The sequence below is a fragment of the Piliocolobus tephrosceles genome, chromosome 4 (genome assembly GCF_002776525.5).
Source record: "Piliocolobus tephrosceles isolate RC106 chromosome 4, ASM277652v3, whole genome shotgun sequence".
Classification (NCBI taxonomy): domain Eukaryota; kingdom Metazoa; phylum Chordata; class Mammalia; order Primates; family Cercopithecidae; genus Piliocolobus; species Piliocolobus tephrosceles.
In genome coordinates, this window is record NC_045437.1 from 110935785 (window position 1) to 110950273 (window position 14489).

Consider the following 14489-nt stretch of genomic DNA (forward strand, 5'->3'; position numbering starts at 1 on the left):
TCAAATCTCCTCCTTCCTCCTCCCTTCCCAACACACTCCCACAGGTGTGCACACACTGACAGGCGCTGGAGGCAGAATCTCCCAAGGGGGGCTGGTCAGGAGAGGTGTCCCTGAGTTCAGATGGAGGTGGAAGCCAGAGTGGGGCTGGAACCGCCCAGTGACATGAGGATGGGGCTTGGGATAAAGCCCTAGGGACACTGACATTTAAAGTGTGGACAGAAGGAGCTACTGAAGCCAATGGATTTAGAAAAGCGATTCAGTACGATTTCCTTCTTCACGAACGGCTGTCCAACTAGCTCTCACTTCCTCTCCTGTGTTCAGTGTCACCCAGAAGCAGAGTTTAATGTGACTAAAGTCAACATTGGCTCACATTGTGAGTGTGGGGAGATGAGTAAGGGCTCATCGCAGGGCGATACCCACAGCTGAAAATAGCACCTTCCCCTCCCAGGTCTGATTAGAGCAGTTGTTACCTATGAAGGGCGTGGAGTTTGGGCTTGTATTTTGGCCTTGTTGGTAAAGCATTCCAAAGCTTCGACACACCCTCCTTTTAACCCATTAGGAAAGGCTGTTGATTGTAATCTTCACACAGTGCCCTGGGCTATGGCTATGAGCCTTGCAGAAGAACTGGGAGAAGGCCTGCACAGATTTGAAGTACGGTAGCATCAGAAAAAACACCGGAAGAAGGCAGGTGGGGACAAGGTGCCTGTGTCTGCTCCTTGAAATTCCTTTCCTTATTGTCTGAGGCAAGTACAGGGAGAGCAAAGCAAAGCAAATCTGCACCTAGGAGGAATGTTCCCTGGTGAGGCCTGGGACTGGCTCCCCTGTGTCTCCTGGGGGCTCCGAGGTTCAAGGCCACATTGGCCTCCTGAGGCCTGGCTGAGGCGGCTGGGTTGGGGGTCAGGAGGCCCCCAGTAGCCATGAAGCTCCTCCAGGACATTGCTAAAGGTTCACCCTCTTTTCTGTGGGTGTCCTGGAAGATCCCAACAAACTGAGCTTTGAAGAAGAGAGGCCGAGAGGGTCTCCAGCCGCCTGCGTTCTCCACAGCTGTGGCCCCACAGCTTCCAGTGACCATGGAGGGGCAGGCGCCATCCACCTCGACTGCTGAAAGGATGATGCTCGTATGCCTGAGTCTTGGCTCCTGTGGTCCCACAAAGACCCTCTGGGGGCCGCCCGGTCGTCACCTGGACTCATCTTGGGTTTTCCTTACCTTTCCACCCTAAGCTCAAGGCATTTTTTTTCCTGTTTTCTTCACTCTAACTTGGGGAAGAAGGAAGATCCTTTATGGGGGGGAGAAAAAAAAAAAAAAAAAAACTTTGAACGTCCTGCAACTTGAGTTTTAAGCTTTCAGAAGTATTCAGTGCTTCTGGCCCGCTCAGACCTCTGCCTGGGCTGCGGAGTTCCTCCTGTTGACTCCTCCTCCCTATGCACACACCACAAACGCTGTCGGTGGCCCAGCCACCCCTGAAAGCAGTGCTGGTAGCCAGACGCCGCCAAGGTCCCCTCCCGAGCCAAGGGTGGCGCCCCGCCCAGCGCACACGCATTCTCCTGTGGAACGCAGGGGCATGTGGTGAGCAGGCTCCTGTCAGTTGAGGCGGGGGCTTCCGGCCCTTCTTTGCTCTCCTGTCAGGCTGCCCAGCTCCCGGCAGCACACGGTGGCCTGGCAAGGCTGAGTTGGCCTCCTCAGTTCTCCACCCATCCACAGATCGTCGCCTTCCGTAGCCACCTCTCTATAGCCACCAACATCTGCGAAGCATCACAGATAGTGGTTCTGACCTGGGGTTTACAAATTTAACCCAACACAGAGTGAATTCAAATTTGCCTTTGGAACACCCTTTATCTCCAATTAAGTGCAAGTATATTTACACTATGTGATATTTAAAGGACTTCTGCAATGACTGGGAGGTACTGAACCAAGATGTTTGTAAAGAAACAGCGGGGTGAGGTGGTTAGGTAGAATATAACGTCCTGGCCATTTCTTTTCCTTCAGGTGAGTAAGTGCTCCTATAGCAGAAAGGCTGCGGGTTGCTGGCTGTGGTGGACTGGGCCAGTAGGTGTGGCCCAGGTTCAGGTCCTGGCACCTTTGCTGGGTGCCCAGCCTGAGACGACACGTGCCATCCTGGAGAGAAGCAGAGAGGGTGCTGTCTCCAGGCGTTCCTCAGACAGCCTGGGCCTGGCTCGCTGAGCCAGCTGGAGGAGGGGATCTCCGGACTGGGGCTTGGGGCCAGATCTACTGCAGAGAGGCAGTAACTCTGTCTAAAGAGAAAACTTGTCCAGTGTGATTACAAAAATAGGAAAAGGCTCCGAGCTAGGAAGTGATATTTGAGGTGTGGAGAACATTCTTACCTGATGGAAGCATCCTGTTCCTGGACAGGAGAAGGAGCTGGTGCAAGCCCGAGGCCACATGTGTCTCAGTTGTTTTGGACCCTCCGTAGCTTTTATACTCATAAAATATTACAGTTGCCCCTTTCATATTTGGGTCATTTGAAGAGCCCACCTTACTCCAGGCTCCTGCTCACTATGCACAGCATCTCAGAAGATGGCGTACAAAACTATTTTTCTAACTATAACACAGGTAATGTGGGTGGGGAGGCTTGGGATATACCTAAATGTGGCACATGACTTACATTCCACCTTGAGGGATGAAAAGGAAACTATGCACTTGAATGTTAATTAAAATTTTAATTTAATTCATTGGATAGCTTGTGCCAGGAAGAACAGTCGATATTCAAGAAGCAACACTGGTGATTAGCTCAGTTTTGGGCCTCTCTGTAAGGGGAGTTGTCTTGTCTGGAACACAAACACCTACAAGTAGAGTGTGAGCTGGTTCTTGACAATCAGATCTCATCAGGCCTTTGAAACGTTCTGGGCAGCATAGCTCCTCGGTCTGCATGGTTGGTGTAAGTATAACCAAGTAGTGAAATTGTATGGTATATACCTATATGCCAACAGTGTACACCTGTATGTGCAGAATTTGCTAATATAACCATTTCAATAAAAACCGACTGAAAAAGCTGATTTGACCACATGGAGTATTGTTGGTGGTAACGCGTATCCCTGAGGACTCTCTTGGTTACAAATGACAGAAAACCCAACCAAAACTGGCTAACACAAAAGGGGAATGTAATGGCTCCCAAAAGCCAAAATGCCCAGGGGTGCCTGTGTCAGGCTTGGTGTGATTTGACCCCCAAATGCTGACACCAAGACACAGGCCAACTTTGCTTCCTCCTTGTGAACCCCATTCCCAAGCGTGGCAGTCGCCCCAGCAGCACAAGAGCTGCTCCACTTCCCCAGGAGGTGGCCCAGGTCAGAACGGTGTTTCCCTGGCCCAACTGTCTTGGTTGGAGGCATGTGGCCATCACCAGCCAGCCCCTGTGGTCACAGACAGAATGCACAGATGGCCTCAGCTGGCGTGGGCTCCACTTCCACAGCTCAGGAGTCCACGCATCTTCACCTGACAGACTGGAGCTGAATGTTCTAAGGCACGGTTCCCACCGCAGAATCACGAACGACACTGCACAGACAGGAGAGGTGAATGCTGGGGGCAAAGGCAGCATGTGTCTGACACACGTGGAAAAGAGCTGGAGCCAGAACAGTCTGGACAACAGTGCTGCCTTGCCACCCACGCAATAGTATGAACTGACAAATCATCTCGTCTTTCTGGATTTCAGCTTTATCATCTGTAAAATAGGGATCATAAAATACCTACCTCATAGGGTTGATGTGTGGGGATTATACTTAAAATAATTTAAGAAGTTGACTTCATGTCATATATACAGTAACAGTCTAGTATCCGGAATATATAAAGAACACTTACAACTCAACAATAAAAATACAACCCAATTTAAAAACGGGCAAAGGGGCCGGGCACGGTTCCTCCCACCTGTAATCTCAGCACTTTGGGAGGCTAAGGTGGGCAGATCACTTGAGATCAGGAGTTCAAGACCATCCTAGCCAACATGGTGAAACCTCCTCTCTACTAAAAATACTAAAATTAGCCAGGCATGGTGGCACGCACCTGTAATCCCAGCTACTCGGGAGGCTGAGGCTGCAGTGAGCTGAGATCACGCCACTGCACTCCAGCCTGGGCGACAGACCAAGACTCCATCTCAAAAATAAATAATAAAATAAAAAAAAATGTTAAACGGGCAAAGGACATAAATAGACATTTCTCCAAATAAAATATACAAATAACCCAAAAGCACATGAAAAGATGCTCAACATCATTAGTCATCAGGGAAATGGAAATCCAAACCATAGTGAGATACCATTTCCCACTCTTGAGAAATGGGCATCAAAAAAAAGAAAGACGATTAACAAGTGTTGATGAGATATGGAAAAACTAGACCTCTTTTTTTTTTTTTTGAGATGGAGCCTCACTCTGCTGCACAGGCTGGAGTGCAGTGGCACGTCAGCTCACTGTAACCTCCACCTCCTGGGTTCAAGCAATTCTCCTGCCTCAGCCTCCCGAGTAGCTGGGACTACAAGTACGTGCCACCACGCCTGGCTAATTTTTGTATTTTTACTAGAGACGGGGTTTCACTATGTTAGGCAAGATGGTCTTGATCTCCTAACCTTGTGACCTGCCCACCTTGGCCTCCCAAAGTGCTGGGATTACAGGCGTGAGCCACCGCACCCGGCCTAGAACTCTTGTACACTGCCAGTGGGCATGTGGAATGCTGCAGCTGCTTTGGAGAGCAGTTTGGTCACTGCTTAAAAAGTGAAACATAGCTGTACCACATGACCCAACAATACTACGCCTCCATATATGCCCAAGAGAATTAAAAACACATATTCATACAGAGACTTGTACACATGTTTGTGGCAGCGTTATTTATAATAGACAAGAAGGGTAAACAATCCAAATGTCCATCCACTGAAGAATGAATGAACAAAATGTGGTGCATCCATACCATGGGGTATTGTTCAGCCATAAGAAGGAATGTTCAGCCATAAGAAGGAATATCAATACATGCTATGACATGGGTGAACCTCAAACACATGGGAAGGAAAGAAGCCAGACACAAAAGACCACATATCGTATGGTTCCATTTATATGAAGAAATGGCTATAAAGGGAAAAATGTACAGAGACAAAATCGATTGATGGTTGCCAGGGCAAAGCTGGGGGGAAGTGGGGAATGGCAGCTAATGGGTAAGGGGTTTCTTCTGACTTGATAAAAATGTTCTGGAATTAGTGATGATGGATGACCAGCCTAGTGAATATACTAGAAACCACTACATTTTGCACTTTAAAAAGGTGACTGTTATGGAATGTGAATTATATCTCAGAAAATCAAAAAGAAGTAAAGCTTAGCACACACATACTAAGTGCTCAATAAATGTTCTTTTTCTTCTTACAAAAAATCATTCCTGGCCAGGCACGGTGACTCACACCTGTAATCCCAGCACTTTGGGAGGCCAAGGCAGGTGCATCACGAGGTCAGGAGATCTAGACCATCCTGGCTAACACCGTGAAACCTCGTCTCTACTAAAAATACAAAAAATTAGCTGGGCGTGGTGGTGGGCACCTGTAGTCCCAGCTACTTGGGAGGCTGAGGCAGGAGAATGGCGGGAACCCAGGAGGCAGAGCTTGCAGTGAGCCTAGATCACGCCACTGCGCTCCAGCCTGGGTGACAGAGTGAGACTCCATCTCAAACAAACAAACAAACAAAACATTCTCGAGGAGTGGTCTCCAGGTCAGCAGCATCAACATCACCTAGGAGCGCGTTAGGAAGGCAAACACCCTGGGAGGGAGGGGCAGCAACCGGTGTGGTTGTTTTTTGTTTTGTTTTGTTTTCAGATGGAGTCTTGCTATGTTGCCCTGGCTGATTTTGAACTCCTGGCCTCAAGTGATCCTCCCACCTCAGCCTCCCAAGTGGCTGGGCCTACAGCAGCCTGTTTGAATCAGCCTTCCAGGTGATCCTAATGTATGCCCAATTTGAGAACCACTGGAATGAAGGAACAAGACAACTCTTTACCTCCTCTCAGGGTGTTAAAAAGTGCAGATCTTCCAAATTCTTTCCCTCTAGAGAGCACAATGACAATATTAGTTCAAACTTCCAAGATGTGGACGAAAGCCCGCCTCTGCCTCTTGAAAGCTGATTCCTATATCCAGCAACATTGCAGAAGACTGCAGATCACTCTGGGTGTCAACTGCGTGTACCTACATCCATCACACCAAGATTCTTGATCGCCAATCACAGAAACCCACCTGGAAGCCAGGTCCAGCTCCAAGGATGGTTTAACTGCCCCCTTCCCTCTGCTCTCTAGCCAGATCCTGGTGAGGGCTCTGGCCAGCAGGGTGACCCCACATCCCAGTCGACCCCGGACAGCATGGATCCAGGCCTGTTGTCCCAGGTGGAGTTGACAGCCCTTTCATGCAGAAGGCCGTGTGTGGACTGGTGCTACCCCTGCAGGTCAACACTGGGAGCCTGCAGTGCAGCCCGCCTCACGCTTGCGCACAAGCCGCCACTGGCCGGTGGGGCCAGCCCAGACCCCATCCTCAAGGCCGGCCAGCCTCTGTGACCCGTCTGTCAGGGGAGGAGCTGCACTGATTTCCAAGGATGCAGCCCTTATCAGGGCCTCCTGGCACCCGCCCGGCGCTGGACGATTCTTCTAGTCTCCGGCCCCAGTGTCAGAATTCTGAGAACTGGCCGGGCGCGATGGTTCATGCCTGTAATCTCAGGACTTGGGAGGCCAATATGAGCGGATCACCTGAGGTCAGGAGTTCGAGACCAGCCTGGCCAACATGGTGAAACCCCGTCTCTACTAAAAATACAAAAAAAAAAAAAAAAAAAAAAATTAGCCGGGCGTGGTTACAGGCGCCTGTAATCCCAGCTACTCAGGGGGCTGAGGCAGGAGGATCACTTAAACCCGGGAGGCAGAGGTTGCAGTGAGCCGAGATTGTGCCATTGCACTCCAGCCCGGGCGACAGAGCAAGCCTCTGTCAAAAAAAAAAAAAAAAAAGGAAAAAAAAAATTCTGAGAATTAGGAGGAACTGCAAACCCTTTTCCAGGCGCCCGTTGCAGTGCTAACACGCCCTGCACGCACAACCAGCCAAAAACAGTCAAACTGTGCTTCTTTATATCTTTCTTTCACATTGCACAGCTTTCAAAACGCCAGAAGCCCTGCTCTGCACAGCGGCTCCCCTGTCTGCGGACTGGGCCGTTCCGTTCTGGGTCCAGGCCGGAGGCCGGGGGCTGGACCGCTCCAGGAGGCCAGGCGGGCGCGCGCCCGAGGCCGGGGCGGAGGCGGCGGAGGGGACAGAGTGGGCGGTGCAGCCCGCGAGCCGCGTGCGTGAACGCCACACGCCCGCCAGGGGGCGCCTCCGGCCCCGCCCCGGCCCGCTGCGCACGCTTCGCTCCGGGACGCCGACCGCGGCGGGCGCTTCCGCCTCGCGGGCCTCGGCCCGGTGCGAGCGGCACCGCGATGTGGCTGAGCCCGGAGGAGGTGCTGGTGGCCAATGCGCTGTGGGTGACGGAGCGGGCCAACCCCTTCTTCGTGCTGCAGCGGCGCCGGGGCCACGGCAAGGGCGGCGGCCTCACGGGTGAGAGGCGCGCGGGCGGCCAGGCCTATGGACGCCGCGGCCGGGCTGGCGGCGGGCGGGTCCGGTTCCTGCCCGGCCTCTGCGCGTCGCAGCGGACACGCACGCCAGTGCGCGGCGGGGCGGGGGCTCGAGGCCGAGACCCGGGGGCCGGGACGGGAAGGCGAGGGGCTGGCGGGAGGCGAATGCGCCCTTGGCGGGCTCTGCTCAGGTCGGCGTGGGGCGGCCTCCGCCCGGATTCGGCACCCGCGAGCCCCGGGAGCCGTGTAGCTTCCCGGGATTTCACCGCCGAAAGTTAGCGAGACCGCCCCGTCCTCATCCTCCACCTCAGTTTCCCCAGGTGCCTCTAAGGGGCCAAGTGACGCCAGCGCACGTCTTCTTTTGCCCTCTTCTTCATTCCCACCTCACCAAAGTATCACCCTTTTAGCAAGATCGGGGTCCCTGGAGCTGGCCGCACCCCCATTCCCCCAGCTGCTCCTCCCCCGCCTTCTCTGCTCCTGGCTGCTCTCAGAGCTGCCCACCCAAGGCTTTGGGTAGCAGCACAGGGTGTTCCTGCCAGCTCGCCAAGGTGGCCCTTGGTGGGCCCGGGCGCCACCACCACACAGGATGAGGCCCTTGGATCCAGGGGAGGCCCACAGGCCACTCCAGGCCCCTCCCTCCGCAGGCGTTGTCCCCTGGCCCCTCATGCTCCGGGGCCTGCGTCCGGCGCTGCAGGAGCCCGGCTGGCTCAGGCTCAGTGCCTGTGCTCTTCGGGGCACCGATTGTCGCCCTACAGGAATGCAGTCCCAGTGTTGCCAGGTCTTCCTGTTTATCAAGACCTTTTTCTGTGAATCATCCTGATTTTCAGTGTTAGCAGCTAATAGCCAGATGCAGACGGAGGCTTCTCCTGGGCCACACTTCTTCATATGGAAGAGACTGTTCTGTTCCCAGGAACACTCAGTGTTCCCTTCAGCTTCAGGCTCCCCACCAGTGGGCCTCAAGGGTCTCGGGCTCCTGTGCTGGACCCGCCTCCTAGATTCAGCTGTTCAGTGGGAGTTAGTTGGCAGCCCTTGTGGCCAACCTCAAAGCTACTGCAAGCCCATTGAAGAAGACAAGGGACCAGCACCTTTTCTTCCGCCAGCGTGCCAGTATGTCATATGCGCCAGTGTACTCCGGCAGCGTGCCAGTATGTCATATTTGCCGGTGTACTTGGAGCACTCGTGCTGCGCTCGGCAGGCTTCTGCAGGTCATCTCATTGGACGGGCGGGTGCAGGTGCAGCCCGGCCTCAGTACACCTCCTTCCTGTGGGCTCTTTTCCTTTCCACCTCACTCTCCGTGTCCCCTGGGACCATTCTTTGAAACCTCTCCCTACTGCTGGGTTTCGTGTGTCCTGCTGTGCCCTCTGACAGGGCCTTCCTTGTGCCATCATGGGCATTGTGGCCTCCGAGTACTGTCCTCCCTGAAGAGGAGCAGACAGTGATTTGGTTTTATTCAAGCCATCTATTAAAAACATGCCAACCTAGGCCGGGCGCAGTGGGTCAAGCCTGTAATCCCAGCACTTTGGGAGGCCAAGACGGGCGGATCACGAGGTCAGGAGATCGAGACCATCCTGGCTAACACGGTGAAACCCCGTCTCTACTAAAAATACAAAAAACTAGCAGGGCGAGGTGGTGGGCTCTTGTAGTCCCGGCTACTCGGGAGGCTGAGACAGGAGAATGGCATAAACCCGGGAGGGGGAGCTTGCAGTGAGCTGAGGTGCGGCCACTGCACTCCAGCCTCGGCGACAGAGCGAGACTCTCAAAAAAAAAAACAAAACATGCCAACCTAGACTTTTCATTAAAGAATCTGAATAGCTAGCTTGGCCAACATAGCAAAACCCCGTCTCTACTAAAAATGCAAAATTTAGCCGGGCATGGTGGCATGCGCCTGTAATCCCAGCTACTGGGGAGGGTGAGACAGGAGAATCGCTTGAACCCAAGAGGTGGAGGTTGCAGTGAGCTGACAGGGCGCCATTGCATTCCAGCTTGGGCGACAGAGCGAGACTCTATCTCAAAAAAATATTAATGAACTGTGAAGCAAAAGTGTTAAAATTGAGTAATAGCAATAAAAATTGTTCTGACATCAACAGGAAAACTGGTAACAAAATATTTTCAGATCATGTCAAAAGCAGCACTTAGTTAAAAGGAAGAAAAAATTTCAAATAAAAACAATGAACAGGTTTTTAGATTGCTTGATAATTCAATTAGTGAATCAAACGACAGTAAAAAACTATATATTTCCTGCTCATTTGTCACTGCAAATAGTGGCACTGACAAAGATAGCATTACCAAAAAAATAAAATCTAAAAACAAAGATAGCATTGCCACAAACTGGTTAATGTGTGTCATCTATCAAATGGGTGTATATGAGGAGAAGAAAAACTTGAAATGCCCTAAAATGTTTCAGTTCAGAAATGAAAACACTTTTATCAATATTTTCCTAAATTTGACAATTCTAAAAATTGACATCTTCAGTTATGAGTTTTGAGGCTAAAAGAAACTTCCTTAAACGGTCGGTAATAAAAATCAGTGAGTCATGGCAAAGGGAAGACATTATCTTTCTGTTCTTGATATGGAAAATAATGTTGCAGAATCATTGTCCTGTGAAGAAGCGATGAGTACATGACTGAAAATGTCTGGAAGACTTATTTCTGGAGGTGTGTCTGGCAGTTAAGAAAACATTGTGTTGGTTTTCTGGGTTTTGTGATATTTGTGATACTGTTCTTTTTTAGCTTTAATGTGTAACTCTACTTTCTCAGTCTAAAGCAATACTTGTTTTGTAGTCTAATTTGGTATACTTAAAGAGGGCTTCCCAGAATTGTTTAAGCTCTGACCCCATGAAACTTGCATCTGCCTCTGCCTGCAAGCGTTTCTGAGTCAGGAGAAGAAGCAGATGCTTCCAGGAAGAAGTAGAAGGGGATTTTTTTGATCGGGATCAGACGCTGGCTGAAGGCCTTTGACTGCAGGGATAATTCAGGACGTTTCCCTCGTTGGGCTGGACCCTTTGGGTAGCGCCACCATCGTTTCTGCCTCCGGCCAGACTCAGCCTTCAGGGGCCTCAATCCGGCCCTCCCCTCACCCACCATGTCTCTCTGCCCTGTTCCCAGGTCTTCTTGTGGGCACCCTGGACGTGGTGCTGGACTCCAGTGCCCGCGTGGCCCCTTACCGCATCCTGCACCAGACCCAGGACTCCCAGGTCTACTGGACAGTGGCGTGTGGTAGGTGCCCTGAGTGGTGAGGGGTGCTGGGCAGGGCCTGCCCTGGAAGAGCTGTTGCCAAGAGGAAGGGGTGTGTAGCCCACATGCCTGGGCGGTGTTCCCTGCTGACAGCACAGTCCAAGGCTGCAAGAGGGAAGTGGAGGAGGCTTCGCTTCCATCTTAGAAAGGCAGCTCCACTGGTCATGGGGACAGAGTAGGAGAGGACAGCCCCATGGAGCCCCGTGTACCTCTGGGGGTGCAAGCGTGGGGCTAGCCAATGTCCATGTTCTCATGCCACCTTTTCTCAAGGTAGATATAGTTGGCCTCATTCAAAGACTCCATATTTGCAAATTGGCCTACTCAATAAAATGTATTTGCAATCCCCAAATCAATACTTCCAGGGATTTTGTGGTCATTTGGAGACATGGACACGTGTACATTCAAAGCAGTGAAAAATCTGAGTTGCCTGATGCCCACGTCCCCGGCGGAGGCAGAACAGGGTGACACTCTGCCTTCTTGATTCAGCTGTCATACCACACTCGTGTGTCTCGTTCAGTCTCTGCAGTGCCGTGTTTTCCCATGTTTGTGCTCATTGCTGTTGACTTGGCTGTTTAAAATGTTTCCCGAGCATAGCGCCAAGGCACTCTTGTCCATAAGAGCAAGAAGCCTGGGTTGTGCCTTGTGCATTAGAGCAGCTTCGTTCAGGCATGAGTGACAGTGCTGCTGGCCATGAGCTCAATGCCAGTCAATCAGGGGCACGTGTTAGTAAGGCCTCTTTAAACAGAAACACATGCAAACAGTTATGTATCGGTCAGTTGAGAAAAGTGTGATTAGAGGCTCGAGGAACCTAACCCTGTATTCCCCCAGAGTACTGGTTCAGGATTCGCTAACTCACTGTTCGTGGCCACCTTACAGAATGTAACAACCGGAAAAACGAGAATCTGCTGTTTTGGCTGAGGCTCTCTGCGTGCCTGGTGGATGGGCCTCCTGTCCCACCTGCGGGCAGCTGAGAACAATTCAGGGTGTCATTCACTCCTCATCCTTGTGTTCATTCAGCAGAGGCAAAACCCCAGAAACGGGTGCTGGGAATGGGGGAGCCAGGCTCGGCAGAGATCTCCCCTCATCTCTTTGCGCTTCTCCCTGGGGCTTCTTCCCCGATTCTTTGATGGGAGCAAACAGTTCTTCCGGCCTTTAAAAGTGGCATCGTGCTGCCTTCTCTACATTTTTGTTTTGTGTGTTGTTTTTTTGAGACGAGATCTCACTTTGTCACTCAGGCTGCACTGCAGCCTCCACCTCCCAGGCTCAAGCAATCCTCCCACCTCAGCATCGTGAGTAGCTGGGACCACAGGCACGTGCCACTACGCCCAGCTAATGTTTTTTTTGTATTTTTGGTTTTGCCATGCTGCCCAGGCTGGTCTCGAACTCCTGGGCTCAAACGATCCTCCTGCCTCAGCTTCCCAAAGTGCTGGGATTACAGGCATGAGCCACAGCACCCAGAGTTTCTCTACATTTCTTAAAATTTCCATTGGGCCTATGGAGGACAGGGACCCCCTCCCACCTAGGTGGGCCAGACACTAGGTAAGAAGGTGGCCAGGAGAAACTGAAGAGAGGGACAGTAGCTACCTGTCTGCCCAGCAGGAGCCTAGCTAGCCAGGGGCCTGGAGTCTTGTAGGAAGCTCCAGCTGCTATCTGTGGATACCTAGATTCTCAGGAAAGAGCCGGACTCATTTTTACAAAGTATGACTGTGTCTGATTAATCACATACATAGCAAAGGCCACATTAAGTTCTTTCAACTGGAGGGAAGGTATAACTTAGCAAGCTTGCGGGCACATAGACTGTTTCTAGGACACACAGGAGACTTAGTGACTCTTCCTGTTGGCTTCAGGGACAGGTGGATATGTTCACTCTCACACAACTGTGATTCAACCTGGACGTTTCATTTTTTGTTTTTTACCAGGACCATGTATTACTTTATGCACATATTCATCAGTTTAAGAGGGAAAAGAGGAAGCAGCTTGAAGATTCTAGTCCCTTGGATTTAGCTAATTAGGTTGCCCACTTTCATCTCGCTGCTTTGAATGTGTGTTTAGGACCTGGTGAATTTATGATTTTTCTTTTACTTCACCAACCTCTTCTAGGTTCTTCCCGCAAAGAGATCACAAAACACTGGGAATGGCTGGAAAATAACTTGCTGCAGACACTGTCCATCTTCGACAGTGAGGAAGATATCACCACCTTCGTCAAGGGCAAGATACACGTAAGGTTTACTCGCCGCTCCCTGTTCTCACCCTTCCCTGGCCGGCAGTGTTCTCGCGTATTATCCTATTTAATCTTCACGAGGTAGGGTGCGTCCTCATTTTACAAAGGTGGAGACTGAAGTGTCAGTGCTCTTTCTCTTGGAGTTGAGAGGGGCAGAGGAACTCATGACCCAGGAAAACCCCTTCTTACCCTGGCTGGGCACTGGAGGCTGCTGAAGCCTAGTGCAGGGTTTCCATTCCTACCCAGGTGCCTTGGAAAGCGTAGGCAGGTAGACAGTTCTGTTTGCCAGAAGAGATGCTGGAAACAATAGGATATTTTGAGTTATTTTTTATTATAAAACTAACGTTATTTTAAAAGGCACATGCCCTTTACCCCAAAATTCCAATCCTTGGAGTTTCCCCTACAGTATATTCATATATGCAGAATACACAGTTTCAAGGGCCAGGTGTGGTGGCTCACACCTGTAATCCCAGCACTTTGGGAGGCAAGGCAGGAGGATCCTTTGAGCCCAGGAGTTTGAGACCAGCCTGGCCAACATAGCGAGACCTTGTCTTTAAAAAATATATATGTATATATTTGTATATGCATATATGTATAAATACTACATGTATACACATATATATGTTATATATATAAACACACGGTTTAATATGTCTCCCACCAGACTCTGTGTATTAGCAGAAAAACTGGAAACAGTGCCTCCCGGTCCCATGATAAGGGAGGAAGGCAGCTGTTCTCTCTTCTGCAACATGAGAATAATAATAGGTGCTGTGGCATTGACTGAGCATACACAAAGTGTATACATGCACTGTGCTAAGTGCTGTGTATTCAGGGGACTTGTTAAGTCATGTATGGTACACTTAGTGCAATATTTTACTGCCGTCAAAACAATGGTTATGAAAATTGTAGCAGTGTGTAAAAACTCATGGTGATCTCTGGGTTGTTTCCTCTTTGGGGATAATTAACAGGATAATGAGCATTTATCTGAATGTATGTGTCTTTTTTTTTTTTCTTGAGCCAGAGTCTCACTCTGTTACCTAGGAAGGAGTACAGTGGCACAATCTTAGCACACTGCAACCTCTACCCCCTAGGTTCAAACGAATCTCCTGCCTCAGCCTCCCAAGTAGCTGGGATTACAGGCACGCACCACCATGCTTAGTTAATTTCTGTATTTTTGGTAGAGACAGGGCAGGTGGTTGGGTACAGTGGCTCACACCTGTAATCCCAGCGCTTTGGGAGGCCAAGGCAGGCAGATCAGCTGAGGTCAGGAGTTTGAGAGCAACCTGGCCAACGTGGCAAAACCCCATCTCTACTGAAAATACAAAAACTAGCCAGGCATGGTGGCGTGCGCCTGTAATCCCAGCTACTCAAGAGGCTGAGACAGGAAAAGTGCTTGAACCCTGGAGGTATAGGTTTCAGTGAGCTGAGATTGCGCCACTACACTCCAGCCTGGGCAACAGAGTGAGACTCCAT

At 50.8% G+C, this 14489-nt stretch overlaps 1 protein-coding gene across 1 annotated transcript in view; it reads left to right on the forward strand.

Moving 5' to 3' along the window:
- The first annotated feature begins 7333 nt into the window (after positions 1-7333).
- The window catches only part of TBC1D9B (TBC1 domain family member 9B), a 44825-nt gene continuing 37669 nt past the window's right edge, over positions 7334-14489 (forward strand). Inside the window, exons 1-3 of the mRNA XM_031935505.1 lie at positions 7334-7545; positions 10667-10777; positions 12896-13014. Of these exons, the coding sequence (XP_031791365.1) occupies positions 7428-7545; positions 10667-10777; positions 12896-13014 (348 nt within the window). The 5' untranslated portion in view covers positions 7334-7427. The remainder of the gene's footprint in view (positions 7546-10666; positions 10778-12895; positions 13015-14489) is intronic.